This window comes from Sciurus carolinensis, chromosome 18 (genome assembly GCF_902686445.1).
Source record: "Sciurus carolinensis chromosome 18, mSciCar1.2, whole genome shotgun sequence".
NCBI lineage: Eukaryota > Metazoa > Chordata > Mammalia > Rodentia > Sciuridae > Sciurus > Sciurus carolinensis.
In genome coordinates this window covers 39,709,504-39,730,103 of record NC_062230.1, presented here as the reverse complement: position 1 = coordinate 39,730,103, position 20,600 = coordinate 39,709,504, and the positions used below count along the sequence as shown (strand labels likewise).

General features: G+C 38.6%; 1 protein-coding gene across 5 annotated transcripts in view; it reads left to right on the top strand.

The window, feature by feature from the left end:
- LOC124970803 (ATP-binding cassette sub-family A member 17-like) overlaps nucleotides 1-20,600 on the top strand; it is a 114,418-nt gene that overhangs the window by 37,887 nt on the left and 55,931 nt on the right. For all 5 annotated transcript variants that reach the window (XR_007106193.1, XM_047534408.1, XM_047534407.1 and 2 more), the window contains exons 8-11: nucleotides 821-994; nucleotides 15,179-15,351; nucleotides 16,535-16,678; nucleotides 17,628-17,757. Coding sequence is in view for 4 of the 5 variants with exons in the window: in XM_047534408.1 (XP_047390364.1) it covers nucleotides 821-994; nucleotides 15,179-15,351; nucleotides 16,535-16,678; nucleotides 17,628-17,757 (621 nt within the window). In the remaining variant the exon portion in view is untranslated. The remainder of the gene's footprint in view (nucleotides 1-820; nucleotides 995-15,178; nucleotides 15,352-16,534; nucleotides 16,679-17,627; nucleotides 17,758-20,600) is intronic.

Sequence of the window (20,600 nt, the reverse complement as noted above, 5' to 3'; positions counted from 1 at the left end):
TCCTTTTTTTCCAGTTTTGGAGATTAAATTTAGGGGTACTCTAGCACTAGCTACATCCCTAACCTTTTAATTTTTAAAAATTTGAAACATAGTCTTGCTGAATTACCCAGACTGGCTTCAAGCTTACAATTCTGCCTCAGCCTTCCGAGTATCTGGGATTATAAGCATTACCTACCATACCCTAAAATCCTTACATTTTCAATTCTTATTCTTTTAATTTCCTAGAAGTCAAACATCTGTATTTAACTTGAATTTGGCTCCCAGATGTCAGCCAGATTGGCCTCGTATCCAAATTTTGAGCCACTATGTCTGCAGACTAAAAATCCTTGAATTCTTTACCATAACTTACTAGTTCCAAGACATTGGGCCAATTTATTTAGTGTGACTAAGCTTCAGTTTTCTCCTCTCAAAAACAGGGAAGTCATGAAGATTAAATAATATGATGTCTATATATAAAGTACTTGGCATTGTGCCAGGTAAGAGATAACAGTTGTCATTCAAAATACCACTCACCTTTGAAGAGGGTTTTTGTTGAAGGATAAATTAATACAGTTGTAAAAAGAGGAAGTTTTAGACAGATATTTGTGCCTTTATATAGGGATCATTTCACTTTTTAAGTGCTACAAATATTCGTCTTAATCCAGTGAGTATACAACTGTAAAAGGTCTCTATCAAAATTTCTTGAGAGATTGATTCTTCTCTGAAATGCTGAGACACACACAGAGACACTTGTCTTCTTGTGGCAAGGAAAAGAGGTTTATGTCATAGGTCTCTGTGCGTTACTGATGAGATTCTTCATGTCTTGCATCTGAATTTGCAGCACACGTTGGAACTGCCTCAGGAGGCATCATCTTCTTCTTCACCTACCTCCCGTACCTGTACCTCACTTTCAGCTACTACCAGAGGAGCTACTTTGAAAAGATAACATCTTGTCTCTTCTCAAATGTTGCCATGGCAATGGGAGCCCGATTCATCTCCATATTTGAGGCAAAAGGTGAGATTTATCTTTCCCAAACTCTCTGTAGGATGCCTGGATGCTTTGCCCCAGGCAAGGCTGACCTTCATTTTCAAATAAATATAACTGACACATTTCATTCAGTGTTCTCAGCACTTACATTATACTTAGACCCACGGTAGATACTTTGTGAGACTCTAAGGAAATACACAATATAGTTCACACCTTACAACTTATAATATAACTAGAAAACTGTTTGTGATGACACATGTCTGTAATCCCAGCTACTTGGGAGTCTGAGGCAGGAGGATCCCAAGTTCAAGACCAACCTGAGCAACATAATGAGGTTATCTCAAAATAAAAAGTAAAAAGGACCAGGGATGTAGCTTAGTGGTAGAGCACCCCTGGGTTCAATCCCGAGTAACAAAAGAAAAAAATGACCAATATAGTTGAAGAGAAAAACTAAAGCATATTAAAGAATTAAGAAATTAGAACTGAATGTGGGGGTGTGTGCACTTGTAGCCCAGCTACTCGAGAGACTGAGGAAGGAGAATCACTAGAGTCCAGGAGTTTGAGGCTGGCCTGAGCAACGTAGCAAGACTCTGACCCAAGGAAAAAAATAATAGATACAAAATATAGAGATTTATGATTAGAAGCTTGGATAATACTTTAAAATTTTACAGATCTATATCTTATATATATTCTTATTACCTTTAGTATGTCTTCTTTTACAGGTTGATCTAGGAGACTGTATTAGTCAGTTTCATGTTACTATAATGAAATCCCTGAAATAATTTACTTATGGAGAGAAAAGGTTTATTTTGCTCACAATTTGGAGGTCCTATTTGAAGAATAGGTGGCCTCATTGCTTTCGGCCTTTGGGAGATTGGCACATCATGATATGAGTATGTAAAACAAACTTCCTCCATTATGAGAAAAGGAGTAAAGAAAAAAGGAAAAGATTTGGAACACATAATCTCCTTTGAGGTCACCCCCATCCCCAGTTAGCTAAAGATCTCCCACTAAGCCTCAGATGCTGAAAATTGTACCATCTCCTAGTATACCACACTGGGAATAAGCCTTTAACATGTTCTTTAATCAGATTTCCATTACTATAACAAAATAACTTAGGTAATCAAATTAAAAAGAGTAAATGTTTATTTTGGTTTTTGAGATTTCAATCTATTGAAAAGAATGAAAAACTGACACTAAAATTAAGATACCACAAGGAGAAGGAAAAGATAAACTACAGAGTGAGGAGAAGTACATGTAACACATTTAACTGACAAAGGCTTATATCCAGAATATTTGAAGAACTCATAAAAATCAGTTTAAAATATTATCTTATAGTTCAAAAAGTTAGATGGGAAAACTTTTTAAATTAAAATTTAAAAATTAGAAGAAAATACTTGATTAGCTACTTTTTGAGAAAGGATACCCAGCTGAGTACAGTGGCACATGCTGTAATCCCAGCTACTGGGAAGTTGAGGCAGGAGGGTGTTTGAGCAAGTTTGCAAATTTGAGGCCAACCTGGTCAACTCAGCAAGACACTGTCTCAAAAAAGAAATAAAAAGGACTAAGGATGATGCTTAGTGGTGGAGTGCCCCTTAGGATCATTTCCCAGTACCAGAAAGAAAAAAAATACAGCCAAATGGTGAATAAACATACAAGGTAGGAGAAAATGAAGCTACATCTTTAAAGTATTAAAAGAAAAACCCTTGTAAGGGACAGTAGGAAAGCAGTTCTAAGGGGAAAGTGTATAGCAGTGAGTGCCTACATAAGAAAACCAGAAAGATCCCAAATAAACAACCTAATGAAGCATCTCAAGACCCTTGAAAAACAAGAACAAACTAATTCCAAAACCAGTAGAAGAAAGAAAATAATTAAGATCAGAGCTTGAGTATAAAAAAAAATAATACAAAGGATCAACGAAACAGTTCTTTGAAATGATTAGCAAGATTGAAAAGCCCTTAGTCAAACTAACCAAAAGAAAAGGAGAGAAAACCCAAATTAATAAAATTAGAGGTAATCCCAGCAGCTTGGGAGGCTGAGGCAGGAGGATCTTAAGTTCAAAGCCAGCCTCAGCAACTTACTGAGGCCCTAAGAAACTCAGTAAGACCCTGTCTGTAAATAAAATATGAAAAAGGGCTGGGGAGGGGATCCAAGGTGGTGGACTAGAGGAAGGCTGCATTCCTTGTCACTCCGTAACTCGAGTTTCAAGCAGAGGATATCTGTTTCTTGGTGAGGCAGTTTTTGCTGCTTATCAATCCCTTGCTGTTTACCCCTTTTGTCTACTGCGATCACCTGCAGGCTGCCAGCATATCCACTACTTTTTGAGTGCAGATTGCTCACTGTCAGATGCCTATCATCTGCCATTTTCCTGCCTCTTGCCTGTCCATCACCTGCCTTTCACCTATCCCTCACCCACCGCCAGAGGTTCATCCCTCGATCGTCCGAAAGCAATCAGCAAACTGACCACAGACCGCCAGTGGAGCGCCAGCTGCCTGCTGTTGCCTGGAAGTTCACTGTCACAGTACCTGCGGGTTTGGTTGCATGTGGCTTGCTGCCATTTTGAGACAACAGCCAGGCTCCGTAGGACCCCGGCGGGACTGACTGTGCCCCGTCTCCAGGATCCCTCAGCTTGACCGATCACTCCCTGCCTCTGGGGCTCTCACATCGACTGACTACTCCCCGCCACCAGGACCCCCAGACCGACTGACTGCGCCCTATCACCAGGACCCCTAGACCAATTGGTTGCACCCCGCCTCCAGAATCCCGCAACCAGACCAACTGCACCCTGCCTCCAGGACCTCCAGCCCCAAGCTGCAGCTACCCATTTGCCAACACCTTTGGAAGCCAGAGCAGCCATCTTGGATAATCCTGGAAGCTGTATCTCCCATCTTTAGGTGGGGCAAATCCCATCCTGAGACGCCTGCTGGAGACTGGAAGCTCATTGTCAGGTACCTCTCATACATCAGGTTACTGAAGACTGGGAGGTTTGAATACTATTTGACTGTTACAGTGTAGATTTTCTTTTTTCTCCTCATTGAAAAATTTTAAGTTTTTATTTCTTTACTTTTCTCACTCTCTTTTCCTTTTGTTTACCTGTTCCCTCAGAATCTATTTCTCACTTTTCCCATGCTAACAACAAATTTTTTTTATTATATTCTCTCTCTTTCTATTATCTAGAACTTCTATATATTCTTTTCTTACCCCATTAACAGCTACATCCTACACCCCTCCACATCCTCTTTGTCCTCCATTAGAAACTGCAGACCTTATTGCAAATCTGTTTATTATACTGAAGATAATAACTGAACTCATTCTGTTTGTTATGACAATATTGTTAATGTCCTCATAGGGACTATGTAGTTTCAGGTTGCATACTGTCTGAACTGGGCACTGCTAATATTGATCTCCCCCTTAAAGAAAAGGTTTTGGAAACCTGTAGGGGGAAAACTGAAGTACCTCAGATTTCCACTGCTACAGAGGAAGATACATGAACAACATGAAAAAATAAGGGAAGAAAATGATCTGAACAAATCTAGATTCTGTATTAATAGAATCCAGTGATAGTATGGTAGAAGAAATGTCAGAAAAGGACTTTAGATTATACATGATTAAGAAGATTCATGAAACAAAGGATGAGATAAGAGAGCAAATGCAGGCAAAAGTAAACAAAATAAATAAACCCTTAGCCACACTAACAAAGAGAATGAGAGAGAAAACTCAAATTACTAAAATTCGTGATGAAAAAGGAAATATTACGACAGACACCACTGAAGTTTATAACATAATGAGACGCTACTTTGAAAATCTATATTCCAACAAAATAGAAAATACCGAAGACATCGACAAATTTCTGGGGACATATGCTCCTCCCAAACTCAACCAGGAGGATATACACAATTTAAACAGATCAATATCAAGCAATGAAATAGAAGAAGCCATCAAAAGCCTACCATCCAAGAAAAACCCAGGACCAGATGGATTCTCAGCCGAGTTCTACAAGACCTTCAAAGAAGAACTCATTCCAATACTTCTCAAAATATTCTAGGAAATAGAAAAGGAGGGAACCCTACCAAACTCATTCTATGAAGCAATATCACCTTCATACCCAAACCAGGCAAAGACACATCAAGGAAAGAAAATTTTAGACCAGTATCCTTGATGAATATAAATGCAAAGATCCTTAACAAAATATTGGAAAAACGTATCCAAAAACATATTAAGAAAATTGTGCACCACGATCAAGTGGGGTTCATCCCTGGAATGCAAGGATGGTTTAACATCTGTAAATCAATAAATGTAATCCATCATGTCAATAGACTTAAGGATAAGAATCATATGGTTATTTCAATTGACGCAGAAAAAGCATTCGACAAAATACAACACCTCTTCATGCTCAAAACACTAGAAAAAATAGGGATAGTAGGAACATACCTGAACATGGTAAAGGCTATTTAGGCTAAGCCCATGGCCAACATCATTCTTAATGGAGAAAAACTGAAACCATTCCTTTTAAAAACGGGAACAAGACAGGGATGTCCTCTTTCACCACTTCTATTCAACATTGTCCTTGAAACTCTAGCCAGAGTAATTAGACAGACTAAAGAAATTAAAGGGATACAAATAGGAAAAGAAGAACTTAAGCTGTCACTATTTGCTGATGACATGATTCTGTATTTAGAGGATCCAAAAAACTCCACCAGAAAACTTCTAGACTTCAAAAATGAATTCAGCAAAATAGCAGGCTATAAAATCAACACTCATAAATCTAAAACATTTTTATACACAAGTGATGAAACATATGAAAGGGAAATGAGGAAAACAACTTCGTTCACAATAGCCTCAAAAAAAAAAAAAACAACTTGGGAATCAATCTAACCAAAGAGGTAAAAGATCTCTACAATAAAAACTACAAAACATTGAAGAAAGAAATTGAGGAAGACCTTAGAAAATGGAAAGATCTCCCATGTTCTTGGATAGGCAGAATTAATATTATCAAAATGTCCACACTTCCAAAGGCACTATACAGATTCAATGCAATTCCAATTAAAATCCCAATGATGTACCTTACAGAAATAGAGCAAGCAATCATGAAATTCATCTGGAAGAATAAGAAACCCGGAATAGCCAAAGCAATCCTGGGCAGGAAGAGTGATGCAGGAGGTATCACTATACCAGACCTTAAACTCTACTATAGAGCAATAGTAACAAAAACGGCATGGTATTGGCACCAAAACAGACAGGAAGACCAATGGTATAGGATAGAAGACACGGAGACATACCCACATAAGTACAATAACCTCATACTAGACAAGGGTGCCAAAAACTTAAAATGGAGAAAAGATAGCCTCTTCAACAAATGGTGCTGGGAAAACTGGAAATCCATATGCAGTAAAATGAAACTAAACCCCTATCTCTCACCCTGTACAAAACTCAACTCAAAATGGATCAAGGATCTAGGAATTAGGCCTGAGACCCTTCACCAAATAGAAGAAAAAGTAGACCCCAATCTCTATTACGTTGGCTTAGGACCAGACTTCCTTAACAAGACCCCCATAGCCCAAGAAATAAAAGCAAGAATCAATAAATGGGATAGATTCAAACTAAAAAGTTTTTTATCCGCACAGGAAACAATCAATAATGTGAAAAGAAAGCCTACAGAGTGGGAGAAAATCTTTTCCACACACACTCATACAGAGCACTCATCTCCAAAGTTTGTAAAGAACTTAAAAAACTTTACACCCAAAATACAAAGAACCCAATCAATAAGTGAGCTAAGGAAATGGGCAGACACTTCACAGAAGATATACAGGTGATCAACAAATATATGGAAAAGTGCTCATCATCCCTAGTAATTAGAGAAATGAAAATTAAAACCACCCTAAGAGTTCATCAAACTCCAATTAAAATGGCTATTATCAAGAACACAAGCAATAATAAGTGTTGGTGTGGATGTGGGGATAAAGGCACACTTATGCATTGCTGGTGGGGTTGCATATTGGTGTAGCCACTCTGGAAAGCAGTGTAGAGATTCCTCAGAAAGCTTGGAATGGAACCACCATTTGACCCAGCCATCCCACTCCTCGGTTTATACCCAAAGGACTTAAAATTAGCATACTACAGTGATGCAGCCACATCAATGTTCATAGCAGCTCAATTTACAATAGCTAGATTGTGGAGCCAACCAAGATGCCCTTCAACTGACAAATGGATAAAGAAACTATGGTATATATACATAATGGAATATTACTGAACCATAAAGAAGAATAAAATTATGGCATTTGCTAGTAAGTGGATGAAGTTGAAAAATACATGCTAAGTGAAATAGGCCAAGCCCGAAAAACCAAAGGTCGAATGTTTTCTCTGATAAGTGCATGACAATATATAACAAGGGGGGTGGGGGGGGGAAGAGAAGAATGAAGGAACTTTGGATGGTGTAGAAGAAAAGGGGGTGGGAGGGGGTGGGGATGGAAAAACAGTAGAATGAAACAGTCTGTATTACCCTATATATATGTATGATTACATGAATGGAATGAATATACATTGTGTACAGCCATAGAAATGAAAATTTGTACCCCATTTGTGTACAATGAATCAAAATGTGTCTGTAAAAATAACAGATATTTTAATTAAAAAAATAAAAGAACTGTTTGGAGAAGTATGGCCTAATTAAATGTTGGATCCCTTGCAGAAGCAAAAAACTTAGACTATGACCAGCTCATAGGTTGTAAACTCAAAGAATCTCTTTTATACATTTTTTATTATTCAAAATGAGAAAAGAAACTACACTGATGTGTTTTTCAACATTACTAATAAATAAAGCCACTGTTCACACACAAAAAATTAGAGATGAAAAAGGAGGAATCACCACAGACATCTCAGAAATTCAGCAGATCATTAGGGACTATTTTGAAAAACTTATGCTCCAATAAATTGGAAAACCTAGAAAAAATAGATTTCTAGACAAATATGATATGCCAAAACAGAATCAAGAGGACAAAGAAAACCTAAACAGACCAATAACTTGTAATGAGATAGAATCAGTAATAAAAAACCTTTCGGTTGGGGTTGCGGCTCAGTGGTAGAGTGCTTGCCTGGCAAGCACTGGCACTGGGTTTGATCCTCAGCACCACATAAAAATTAATAAATAAAATAAAGGTATTATGTCCATCTACGACTAAAAAAATTTGAAAATAAAGGTCCATCAACAACTAAAAAAAATTGAATTGCTTTAAAAATATATACCAATGACATTCTTCATAGAACTAGAAAAAATAATACTAAAATTCATTTGGAAGAATAAAAGAATAAAAGACCCAGAATAACCAAAGCAATTCTAAGCCAAAAAAGCAATGCTGGAGGCATCACACTACCTGACTTCAATTTCACATTGTACTACTGAGCTACTGTAATAAAAACTGCATAAAATAGACATATAGACCAATGGTACAGAATAGAAGACACAGAGACACACTCACACATCTACAGTCATCTGATCCTTGTTGCCCATACATACACTGGAAAAAAGATCTGTTTTAAAAATTGGTGCTGGGAAAACTGGTTATCCATTGGTAAAAGAATGAGACCAGATGCACCTTGCATGAAGTCAACTTAAAATGGATCAAAGACTAGGAATTAGACCAGAAACTATGCAACTCCTAAAGGAAAATGTAGGATCAGCACTTCTGCATATAGGCATAGGCAACAACTTTCTCAATATGACCTCTAAAACTCTGGAAGTAATGCTAAGAGTTAATAAATGGGATGGTATCAAATTAGAAAACTTTTCCACAGTACTGGAAACAATTAAGAATGTGAAGAGAGAACCTACAAAATGGGAATGAATCTTTGCTACTCTTTTTACAGAGGATTAATAACTAGACTATGTAAAGAACTAAAAACAATTACAACAAAAACCAAATAACCCAATTAATAAATGGAAAAATGAATTAAACACACATTTTTCAAAAGAAGTACAAGTGGCCAACAAATATATGAAAAAATGTTAAACATCATTAGTGATTAGGAAAATGCAAATCAAAACTACTTTGAGATTTTATCTCACACCAGTCAGAATGGCAGTCATCAAGAACACAAACAATAATAACTGCTGGAGCGGATGTGAAGAAAAAGGAACACTTCTACACTGTTGGTGGGATTGTAAATTAGTACGACCACTATGGAATTCACTATGGAGTTTCCTCAAAAGACTAGGCATGGAACCACCATATGACCTTGCTATACCACTCCTTGATATTTATCCTGAAGAATTAAAGTCATCATACTACAGTGATAGATGCATATCCATGTTTATAGCAACGTGATCCACTAGAGCCAAACTAGGGAACCAGACAAGGTGTCCATCAGTGGATGAATGGTTAAAGAAAATTGTATGTATATACAATGGAGTTTTATTCAGTCATAGAGAAAAATGAAATTGTGTCATCTGTAGGAAAATAGATGGAACTAGCAACTATCATGTTAAGTGAAATAAGTCAGATTTGGATGGTCAGGGTCATATGTTTCTCTCATATGTGGAAGCTAGAGAGGAAAAAGGAAAAGGAAGGTGGAGGCATCTCATGAAAATCAAAGGGAGATCAGTGGAGTAGAGAGAAGGAACCAGAGGGAAGGAGGAAGGAAGGGAAAAGGGAAATATTAGGGGATGATGTTGGTCAGATTATATTGTTGTATTGTATGCTTGTATGAATATGTAACAACAAATCCCATTGTTATGTACAACTATAATGCATCCATAAAAGTGAGGAAAAAAAAAAGAAAAACCCTGGCAACCCAGAATTCTACACCCACTTAAAAAAAATTGAGGTGGGATACTGGAGAGTGAACCCAAGGGCATTCTATCAGTGAGCTATATTCCCATCCCTTTTGATTTTTTTATTTTGAGTCAGAGTCTCAATAAGTTTCTGAGACTGGTCTCTAACTTGTAATCCTGTCTCAGCCTCTGGAGTCCCTGAGATTATAGGCATGCACCACCATGCTCAGCTCCAGTAAAATTATTTTTAAAAATTGGGGAGATACTAGTAAAGACTCTCAAATTAAAAATGTCAAGAATTAATATTATCTGCTAGCACATATTATGAGAAATAATGAATTATTCATATGAAAAGTATATTAGACCACATATAAATTTGTTTATACACAAATTAAGAGTACTGCAGGGCTAGGGTTGTGGCTCAGTGGCCTAGCATGTGTGAGGCACTGGGATCAATACTCAGTACCACATAAAAATAAAAGTATTGCATGTATCTACAACATATATACAAATGGAAAAATGAATTAAACAGACACTTCTCAAAAGAAGTACAAGTGGCCAACAAATATATGAAAAAATGTTAAACATCATCAGCGATTAGGGAAATGCAAATCAAAACTATGTTAAGATTTCATCTCACCAGAGTACTACAAATGAAAAATGAAATTAATTTATTTTGTCTGATCTCTTTTCACTTTAAAGGAAAATTGACTGTCAAAGCCAAAAATGATAGTAATGAATTGTGTTTATTGTTTATGTATGACAATAATAGCTTGAAAGATGGAAGGTAAAATTTGGAAATATATTGTTGTGATGTCCTTATATAGCAAACATGAAGTAGTATAGTGTTCTTTAAAGTTAAACTCTGCCTAATGAAAGGTATATATTGTGAACCCTAAGGTAACAATGTATTTTTTAAAGAGATATAAAGAAGTCAATAGAGATAAAACAGAATCATGAAAAATTATCCATGGTAGAGCTCTTGCCTGATATGTACAAGGACCTGAGTTTGATCTCAAGCAACACACACACACCCCTCCCATTAATGTAAGAAAAGACAAAAAAAAAAAAAAAAAAGACGAAAATAAGAAATTCAGAACAGTTTGGAACAAATAGAAAAGAACTGACAAGATGATAGGTTTTAATCCAGACAATCAATAATCACATTAAATATAAATGATCAAAATATAGTAACTAAAATGAAACTGTCAAATTGGATGAAAAGGGAAAACCCAACTTCATGCTGCTTATAAACTTCAACATAGGGACAGGGCTGTGATGGAGGTGTGCACATCTGGGGTTTTTATTTAGGGTAGTGGATTTTCACAGGTATTTTCTTTGTAATTGCCAAACTATTTTATACACTTTATTTATATTTATAATGAATAAAAGTAAAGTTAACTGACAATCAAAGGTCTACAGAGCTAGGAAAGTTTTGTTTCTTCTATTTGGATAGTGTAGATTATACTTGAGGAGGAGGTCTCTGACTTTCATGAATCAAGCATACTTAACGTTTGTTGCCCCTTTGAAATCAGTCCTGATATGCACAGGATCTATTTCTAATCCAAAGTGCAAAAACCAGAATGAAGGGCAAATCTCTCAGGCATACATAGACACAAATAAGTGACTCTCTCACCCTAAAGGACCTTAGAGATTGCCTGGCCCTTGGCTGTCACTGCATGTCCTGTGACCAGCAGCTTCTACCCTACCAAAATCTTGTTAGACATGCAGAGTCTCAAGCCCACCAAGACAGACCTCATCAGTCTGTATTTTAACAAAATCCACAGGTAAGTACCTTAACATTTGGGGAGCCCTGAGATAGCCTGTCTGTCTGCTGTCAGTACTTGAGTCTTTCTTATGGTTTTATCCTGTTGTGGAGACAGCAGACATGCAGCATCTTAGCTTTAAATGAAAAGCTTTGTTAGCTCATGTTCAGATTAGACACTTGGCTCACACAGGATACGTGTGTACCTAAGAATGGAGTCCAAGACCTTCCTTAGTGCTTTCCTTTATTTGTGGAATAAGTATTTTATTCAGTGTCTACTGTGTAATAGATCTTAGTCAGATGTTGGAGCTACTGAGAAAAAAAAAGTTCTTGGCTTCAGAAACTGCACATGCTGGGGACAATAAATGAACAGATTCACAAGGTGATGCAGGACCTTCTGTGAGTTAGTACAGGGTGTTCCAAATGCACGTGGGTTGGGCATTTCACCCAGGTAGGGAGAGTGGGTACACATGCTTCTTGGGTAAGGAGCTCTCCACTCTGATCTTTTTTTTTTTCTTTTTGGTGCTGTAACAACCAATTAAAATATATTTGAGAACATAAAAAAAGAAAGAATGAATGAATCCATTATCACAAGAGATAAAATAATTCAAAGGCACTCACCCTTAAAAGATGGATCATTTTCTTGTGGAAACAATATACTGAATGTAGAGAAGTTCCATTAAGAGTACTATTCATCAAGTGTTTTTTTAAAATTCATTTATTTTTATTTTTATTGTAAACAAATGGGGTACATCTTGTTTCTCTGTACATGAAGTAGAGGCATACCATTTGTGTAATCATACATTTACATAGGGTAATGGTGTTTGATTCATTCTGTTACTTTTTCCTTCCCCCCACCCCTCCCACCCCTCTTTTCCCTCTATACAGTCCTTCCTTCTTCCATTCTTGCCTCCCTCCCACCCCCCATTATGTATCATCTTCCACTTATCAGCGAGATCATTCGTCCTTTGGTTTTTTGAGATTGGCTTATCTCACTTAGCATGATATTCTCCAATTTCATCCATTTGCCTACAAATGCCATAATTTTATTATTCTTTATAGCTGAGTAATATTCCATTGTATATATACTACAGTTTCTTTATCCATTCATCAATTGAAGGGTTGGTTCCACAATCTGGCTATTGTGAATTCAGCTGCTATGAACATTGATGTGGCTGTATCTCTGTAGTATGCTGATTTTAAGTCCTTTGGGTATAGGCCAAGGAGTGGGATACCTGGGTCAAATGGTGGTTCCATTCCAAGTGTTCTAAGGAATCTCCACACTGCTTTCCAGAGTGGCTACACTAATTTGCAACCCCACCAGCAATGTATGAGTGTACCTTTTTCCCCACATCCTCACCAACACCTATTGTTGCTTGTATTCTTGATAATTGCCATTCTAATTGGGGTGAGATGGAATTTTAGGGTAGTTTTGATTTACATTTCTCTTATTACTGGGGATGTTGAACGTTTTTTCATATATCTGTTGATTGCTTGTAGATAATCTTCTGTGAAGTGTCTGTTCATTTCCTTAGCCCATTTGTTGATTGGATTACTTATATTCTTGGTGTAGAGTTTTTTGAGTTCTTTATATATTCTGGAAATTAGTGCTTTATCTGAAGTATGAGTGGCAAAGATTTTCTCCCACTCTGTAGGTTCTCTCTTCACATTGCTGATAGTTCCTTTGTTGAGAGAAAGCTTTTTAGTTTGAATCTATCCCAGTTATTGATTCTTGCTTTTATTTCTTGTGCTATGGGAGTCCTGTTAAGGAAGTCTGATCCTAAGCCGACATGTTGAAGATTTGGATCTACCTTTTCTTCTATAAGATGCAGAGTCTCTGGTCTGATTCCGAGGTCCTTGATCCATTTTGAGTTGAGTTTTGTGCAGGGTGAGAGATAGGGGTTTAGTTTCATTCTGCTGCATATGGATTTCCAGTTTTCCCAGCACCATTTGTTGAAGAGGCTATCTTTTCTCCATTGCATATATTTGGCACCTTTGTCTATTATGAGAAAATTATATATATTTGGGTTTGTGTCCGTGTCCTCTATTCTGTACCATTGATCCTCCTGTCTATTTTGGTACCAATACCATGCTGTTTTTGTTACTATTGCTTTGTAGTATAATCGTAGGTCTGGTATTGCAATACCCCCTGCTTCACTCTTCCTGCTAAGGATTGCTTTAGCTATTCTGGGTTTCTTATTTTTCCAGATGAATTTCATGATTGCTTGCTCTATTTCTGTAAGGTACATCATTGGGATTTTAATTGGAATTGCATTGAATCTATATAGCATGTTTGGTAGTATGGCCATTTTTTTTTGGGGGGTGCTGGGGCTCGAACCCAGGGCCTTGTGCTTGCAAGGCAAGCACTCTACCGACTGAGCTATCTCCCCAGCCCCAGTATGGCCATTTTGACAATACTAATTCTGCCTATCCAAGAACATGGGAGGTCTTTCCATCTTCTAAGGTCTTCTTTAATTTCTTTCTTTAATGTTCTGTAGTTCTCATTGTAGAGATCTTTCACCTCTTTGGTTAGATTGATTCCCAAGTATTTTATTTTTTTTTTTTGAGGCTATTGTGAATGGGGTAGTTTTCCTAACTCTTTCTGAGGATTCATCACTTATGTATAAAAATGCATTATATTTATGAGCATTGATCTTATATCCTGCTACTTTACTGAATTCACTTATGAGTTCTAAAAGTTTTCTGGTAGAATATCCCGGTTCCTCTAAATATATAATCATGTCATCAGCAAATAGGGATAGTTTGAGTTCTTCTTTTCCTATTCGTATCTCTTTTAATTTCTTTGGTCTGTCTAATTGCTCTGGCTAGAGTTTCAAGGACAATGTTGAATAGAAGTGGTGAAAGAGGGCATCCCTGCCTCGTTCCAGTTTTTAGGGGGAATGCTTTTAGTTTTCCACCATTTAGAATGATATTGGCCATGGGCTTAGCATAGATGGCCTTTACAATGTTAAGGAATGTTCCCACTATCCCTGTTTTTTGAGCTTGAAGGTGCTCTGATCTTTGAGGTAAGATTTAGTGAAGCAAAGAAGGTCGGGGAGGAGTGGAAAAGCATTCCAGATAGCATGTGCAGAAATGTGGAGCTGTGTCTTGGGTGACCAAGTTTCTTTTTTTTTAACTATTTTTATGTGGTGCTGAGCATTGAACCCAGTGCCTCACACATGCTAGGCAAGCGCTCTACCACTTAGTCATGACCCTAGCCCTCAAGTTTCTTACTTCTTGATGTCAGTGAAAGTACCACCACCCTTTTGGTAACAATAAAAAATGCTTTTTCTAGCCTTGGGTGGTGTCGTATGCCTATAATGCCAACTACTCAGGAAACTGAGGCAGAAGAATTCCAAGTTGAAGGTGAGCCTGGAAAACTTAGCAAGACTCTGTCTCAGAAGGAAAAATAAAAAGGGTGGGGACGTGGTATAGGTCAGTGTTATAGCACTTGCCTAACATGCACAAGGCCCTAGGTTCCATTCCCAGTACCGCCAAAAAAAAAAAAGGTTTAACCTATGGACACAACTTCTCTCTCTCCCTCCCTATGCCACAGGCTGGTCCCATAATACCCCAGCAGAAAGTTTTGTCACTGGCCTGGTTCCTGACTCTTTTATTGAAAATGTCAGTTGGCTTCTCTGCCTTTGATGTAGTAATTGTCCTCCTTCCTTTGTAACAGGCATGGGCATCCAGTGGAAGAACATGGGCAGCGTCCGTGGGGAGTTTAGCTTCATTCAGGTGATGCTGATGCTCCTGTTGGATTCATTATTGTACTGTGTAATAACCTGGTATGTGGAATCTGTCTTCCCAGGGAAATTTGGAACACCCAAGCCTTGGTACTTCTTTGCCATGGTGAGTTCTAATGCTGCTGCTTTATAGATGGATGTTAGGCTTTTTAAAAATATATATTTTTTAGTTGTAGGTGGACACCTTTATTTACATGTATGTATTTTTATGTAGTGCTGAGGATTGAACCCAGCACCTCACACATAGTAGGCGAGTGCTCTACCACTGAGCTATAACTCCAGTCCCAGATGTTAGGCTTTTTATTATTTGTCATCAGTATTCCTACATTTCTCAGTGATGTCCTGATCAAAATCTCAAACCTGAGGGAGTCTCTTTTCAGGGTTCATTCCACACCTTTAGCTCATAGCTGCCAATGGTGCATAATTAACTGTCTTAGCTTCCCTGATTCTTGCCCCACTGTTGATGTGCTGGACTGGAGTGAGGTGTCAATATCATGCAGAGTCTCCCCTGGAGTGCCTGCAATGCCTTACTTGGGCCTATTGAATATCAGTCCCATATTCTCCCACAGGACTCAATCCCCAACATGCTAGAGACCTCACATGCCCTTTCCCCATTGAGCTGTGCTGGTGGAGTGGCCCTGAAGTTCTTTGAGAACCTCTGTGACATCCCTCAAGGCTCCAGCAGAGGCCACAGTTTCCTTCTCTCCCATGATGACTAAGATTTTCTTACAAAGTTGAGTTTTATGTTTGACTCAGACAGCCTGCAGTGGCCTCTGGTGGCCATGGGCCTGCCAATCCTGACTGGATCACACAGGCTCTTGTTTGGGACCTCTGCCAAGACTCCCTCACTTCCATTCTTGGAGTGTGGGGACATGAGTAGGGTTGCCTCCCACGTTTTTCTAGGTACTAGCCCAGACTGCTGTCATGGTAGCTTTCCAATTACCTGGAGCCTGGAGATGAGTTGACTTTCCTAGCTCCTTTTTTTTTTTTTTTTTGGGGTGCTGGGGATCGAACCCAGGGCCTTGTGCTTGCAAGGCAAGCTCTCTACCAACTGAGCTATCTCCCCAGCCCTCCTAGCTCCTTTTGCACCATGGGTTGTAGGTTGAAATGCAGTTGACTGGTAGCAAGTCCACAAGTGAGTTGGTGAACTTTCTCAGGCACCATTAAATACATGATACAAGTAAACTTCAGGGCAGGGAGGGAAGATCTAATTTACCACAATATTTATCTTCCAGAAGATAAAGTCAGTCCATGTACATGATTAATGTATAGGTTGACTTCCTCTGCAGCCCTCATACTGGCATGGGAAGCCTATTCCAGGTACACATGCACTACTGGACATGGGTGATCCTAATGAAGCTCCAAAAACTGAGTTCATGCAGGAAGAGCCAACTGATCTGATAAGAGGAATTGAAATCCAGCATCTATACAAGGTATTGTCTCATATATCTCCTTCCAAGAACTTAAGAATCAACCCATTAAAGCTTTTGTTTAATTCTACCAGTGCTTACAAGGCACACCTTGTGACTGAGAATTTTTATTCTTTCTGTAATGCCATCTTCAAACTTAGAGATAGAACTTGAAATGTCCTATCCTGTTTCCTGTCATGAATTAAGTAACTGGATGGTTTGTCTGGTTATTTGTCTCTTATAAGCAGTCTTCTCTCATCCTCCAGTGCCAAATACCCACTATTGGAAATGTGCTGGAATTCAGCCACTTGTGGGTAACTTATCTATCAAGTCAAACTATAAACCAGATTCCATGGTTGGCCTCCCAGTGCAGAAGGAGGCAAGTGTTCTTTCACAGTGTCTGCCAGCCTTGCTCCTCTAGTGCCCTGTGTTGACTAAGGATGCCAGCAATAGGATGTGAGTTCAGTGCCTTCAGGGTCCTGCAGATCATGGGTGTTCTGTTTGAAGAACAACTATGAGGAAGTGGTGGGTATACTTGTGCAATTTTAAAAAATGGTATTTAAAGTACTGGAGACCTTTGACTTGACAGATGACTCTGAGATTCCTTTCCCAGATCAGTACCTCATGTGAAAGAGGCAGGGTGCCATTTCTTGGGGACCTAACCAGGTTAAAGGGCAGGGTCTGGTTCCAGAAGCAGAGAGAAGATTGTTGTTCATACTTTTAGTACTTCATTCTTGAGTTCTTAGCCCTCTGTGGTTCTAGGGATCAAGGGAAAGATCCCCTTGGAATTGTTCCAGGTCAGCCTCCTCAGAGGCATAATGAAAGAAGGCACTTTCTTTTAGATTCCCACTTGGATTCTCACTGATTAACCTTTGTGGGAAGTTGATGTGGGTTTGCAGTTTATTGTAGTCTCTTCAGAAATGCCTCCTGTATGTGTGTGTCACAGTCAGTCACACCTTGACCCTTCCCACAGGTATTTCACAGGGGAAGGAATGCACACATAGCAGTCAAAGATCTGAGCATGAATCTGTACAGGGGGCAGATCACTGTTCTTCTGGGACACAACGGAGCAGGAAAAACGACCACCTGCTCCATGCTCACAGGTACCTGGGTGGGGTCAGCCCTCCTGAGGAATCACTGAAGATCTAACTCATTGAGCAGGTCTAGATTTTGGGCTCCCTCTCCTCTGTTAGAGCTCACTGACATTTTGTTATTACTCATTGTTCATTGTTTGTTATACCATCTATGTAGTATCTGGTTGTTTAGTTTACTCTGCACCAGGGAAAGGAAGTCTTTGCCTCTTTCAGTCAATATGCAGTACTTAATTTCTTCACCAGGAGACGCTATTCAGGAACAGTGAATAGCAGTTTCTTTCCAGATAGAACCTTCCTGCTGCAGAGAGGCAAAAACTAATCTCCCAACAAAAACATGTACCCATTTATTTGCTCTCGATTGTCACAGACACTTTTAGAATGGTAACTGCAAAGCTGGACATGATGGTGCACACCTATAATCCCAGCTACCCAGGAGGCTGAAGCAGGATGATCACAAATTTGAAGCCAGCCTGGGAAATTCAGCAAGATCCCATCACAAAATAAAATGTAAACGACAGGGGATGCAGCTATGGCAGGGATTTTGCCTAGCATGTTTGAGGCCCTGGATTTAATCCCTGTACCCCCCACCCCCAAAAAATGGTACCTGAGGAATTGTTTTTAAATGATTCCAACTTCAGAATAGTTTTATTTCACGTTCTATCAAATAAATAATATTCTGTGAAATTTGAAAAATTTCATCCAAGAGACATTTATTGAGGGTTTAACATGTATAAAGCTCTGAACAAAACCAATGAGATGCACTTCATGGAGTTAAAGCCAACAAGTTCTCCTTGCAACAACAGAATACCATACTGCTGAGAAGCTTCTAGCACCTTGAAGTTTGACTGCTGTAGGTCTCTTCACATGTTGCAAATGTGAATATCTTCAGCCTTCCATCAAAGACATTTGAAGAGCAACCAAATAGTGATGCTTGGTGAGAGGTGCCCTTGGCCACCCCTCTGATATCAGGACTTAGAAAGCCCAGTCTCAGCCCAATGGACACTTAGTGGAAAGATTCTGTGTATGTCAAAACTGGGAACTGAGCCTGACAGCTATCTGGATGGGATGAAGGAGATTCTCTTTCAGGGTAGGCTTTGCTGCTCCTGGAAGTATGACCAGTTAGTTAGGAAGGGCCTCTCCCCCTACATAGTTCCTCACTGTCAGGAGGGAGGTCCAGCTATACCCCCTAGGCTGGGAAGTGTCAAGGAGAAAAGTTAGGTACCAGATTATTTGGGGAATCCACCTTTGTGTTTCATAGACCCTTCCGTGTTGCTTTCCCTTTTGTTTTGCTTCTAGTATTCCTCAAAGTCTGTAATTATCTCATTTGTTTGTATATATGTGTTATTTCTCTGTATCTGCCATCCCATCCTGCTCCTGAGGGAACCTACTAGGTTCTGGATCCACAATTCCTAGATAGTGCTTACACAGCATAGCTACTCAATAAATATCATTGAATAAATGACTGAATTAATCAGTTAATATAATCACAAATGCTGCCAAAAAACAAGCTATGAGTGCTATATCAGAGAAGCCCCACCTCAGGTTCTTACCAGCATGACATGGCATAGAAAAATGTTAGCTCTGTCTGGTGAAAATGCAGCCATTTGATGAATGGATAAAGAAACTGTGGTATATATACACAATGGAATATTACTCAGCCATAAATAAGAATAAAATTATGGCATTTGCTGGTAAATGGATGAAGTTGGAAAATATCATGCTAAGTGAAATAGGTCAAACGCCCCAAAAACCAAAGGTCAAATGTTTCCTCTGATAAGTGCATGACAATATATATCGAGGAAGGGTGGTGGGGGGAAAAGAAGAATGAAGGAATTTTGGATGGTGTAGAGGAAAATGGGGTGGGAGGGGGTGGAGGACAGAAAGATAGTAGAATGAAACAGTATCACTCTATGTATATGTATGATTACATGAATGGTGTGAATCTACATTGTGTGCAACCATAGAAATGAAAATTTGTAACCCATTTGCGTACAGAGAATCAAAATGCAGTCTGTAAAAAATTTTAAAAAGATTTTAATAAAAATTTAATAAAAGAAAATGCAACCATGTATGTGCAGACATTTACAGTGGGTTCGGGACATCGGAATATGCTATGCTAGGAAGAAGAATCTGGTTGCTTTCCAGGAAGATGGATAGCATAGGGCTTCCATATGGTAACTGCAGAAAAGCCCAGACCTGGCACTGGCGTGTTAGACCACGTTTCTCTGCCCAGTAAAGTTATGTGACTTTTGAGTTTTCTATAAGTTCTTCTTTTGTAACTTTATATAAAAGACTTGTTACAAGTTGCTACAGAATACTATCACCTTTTTTCCTATTATTGTCCAAACAACCATGGATACTTTATTATATACAGCCATGGTGGAAGATCTAAGAACCCCATCAGTGGGTAATAAGGCAGTTAGTATCAAGAACCTTTAAGCTCTTGCCTTCCTTTTGGCCTACCAAATCTACTTATAGTAATTTAGAATAAGGAGATAAGTAAGCAAAGTTGTCACACATATTTATGCTTGTGAAAAATTACACATGATCTAAATATCCATCAGTCTGAGTTGAATAAATAGAGTAGATTTGCAACAATGAAATCTTTTAGACTTTTTTTTTTTTTTCCCCTCAGGGCTGAGGACCGAACTCAGGGCCTTGCGCATGCAAGGCAAGCGCTCTGCCACTGAGCTAAATCCCCGACCCCTGAAGTCTTTTTAGTACTTAAAATTGATAGATGTTTTTGATGTGAATAAATAACTGCAACACTTTGTCATGTTTAAAAAACTCTTAAAAACAGAATTTATATTTTCTCATTTTGGTTAAAAAATAATTGTGTGGGGGTAAGGGAG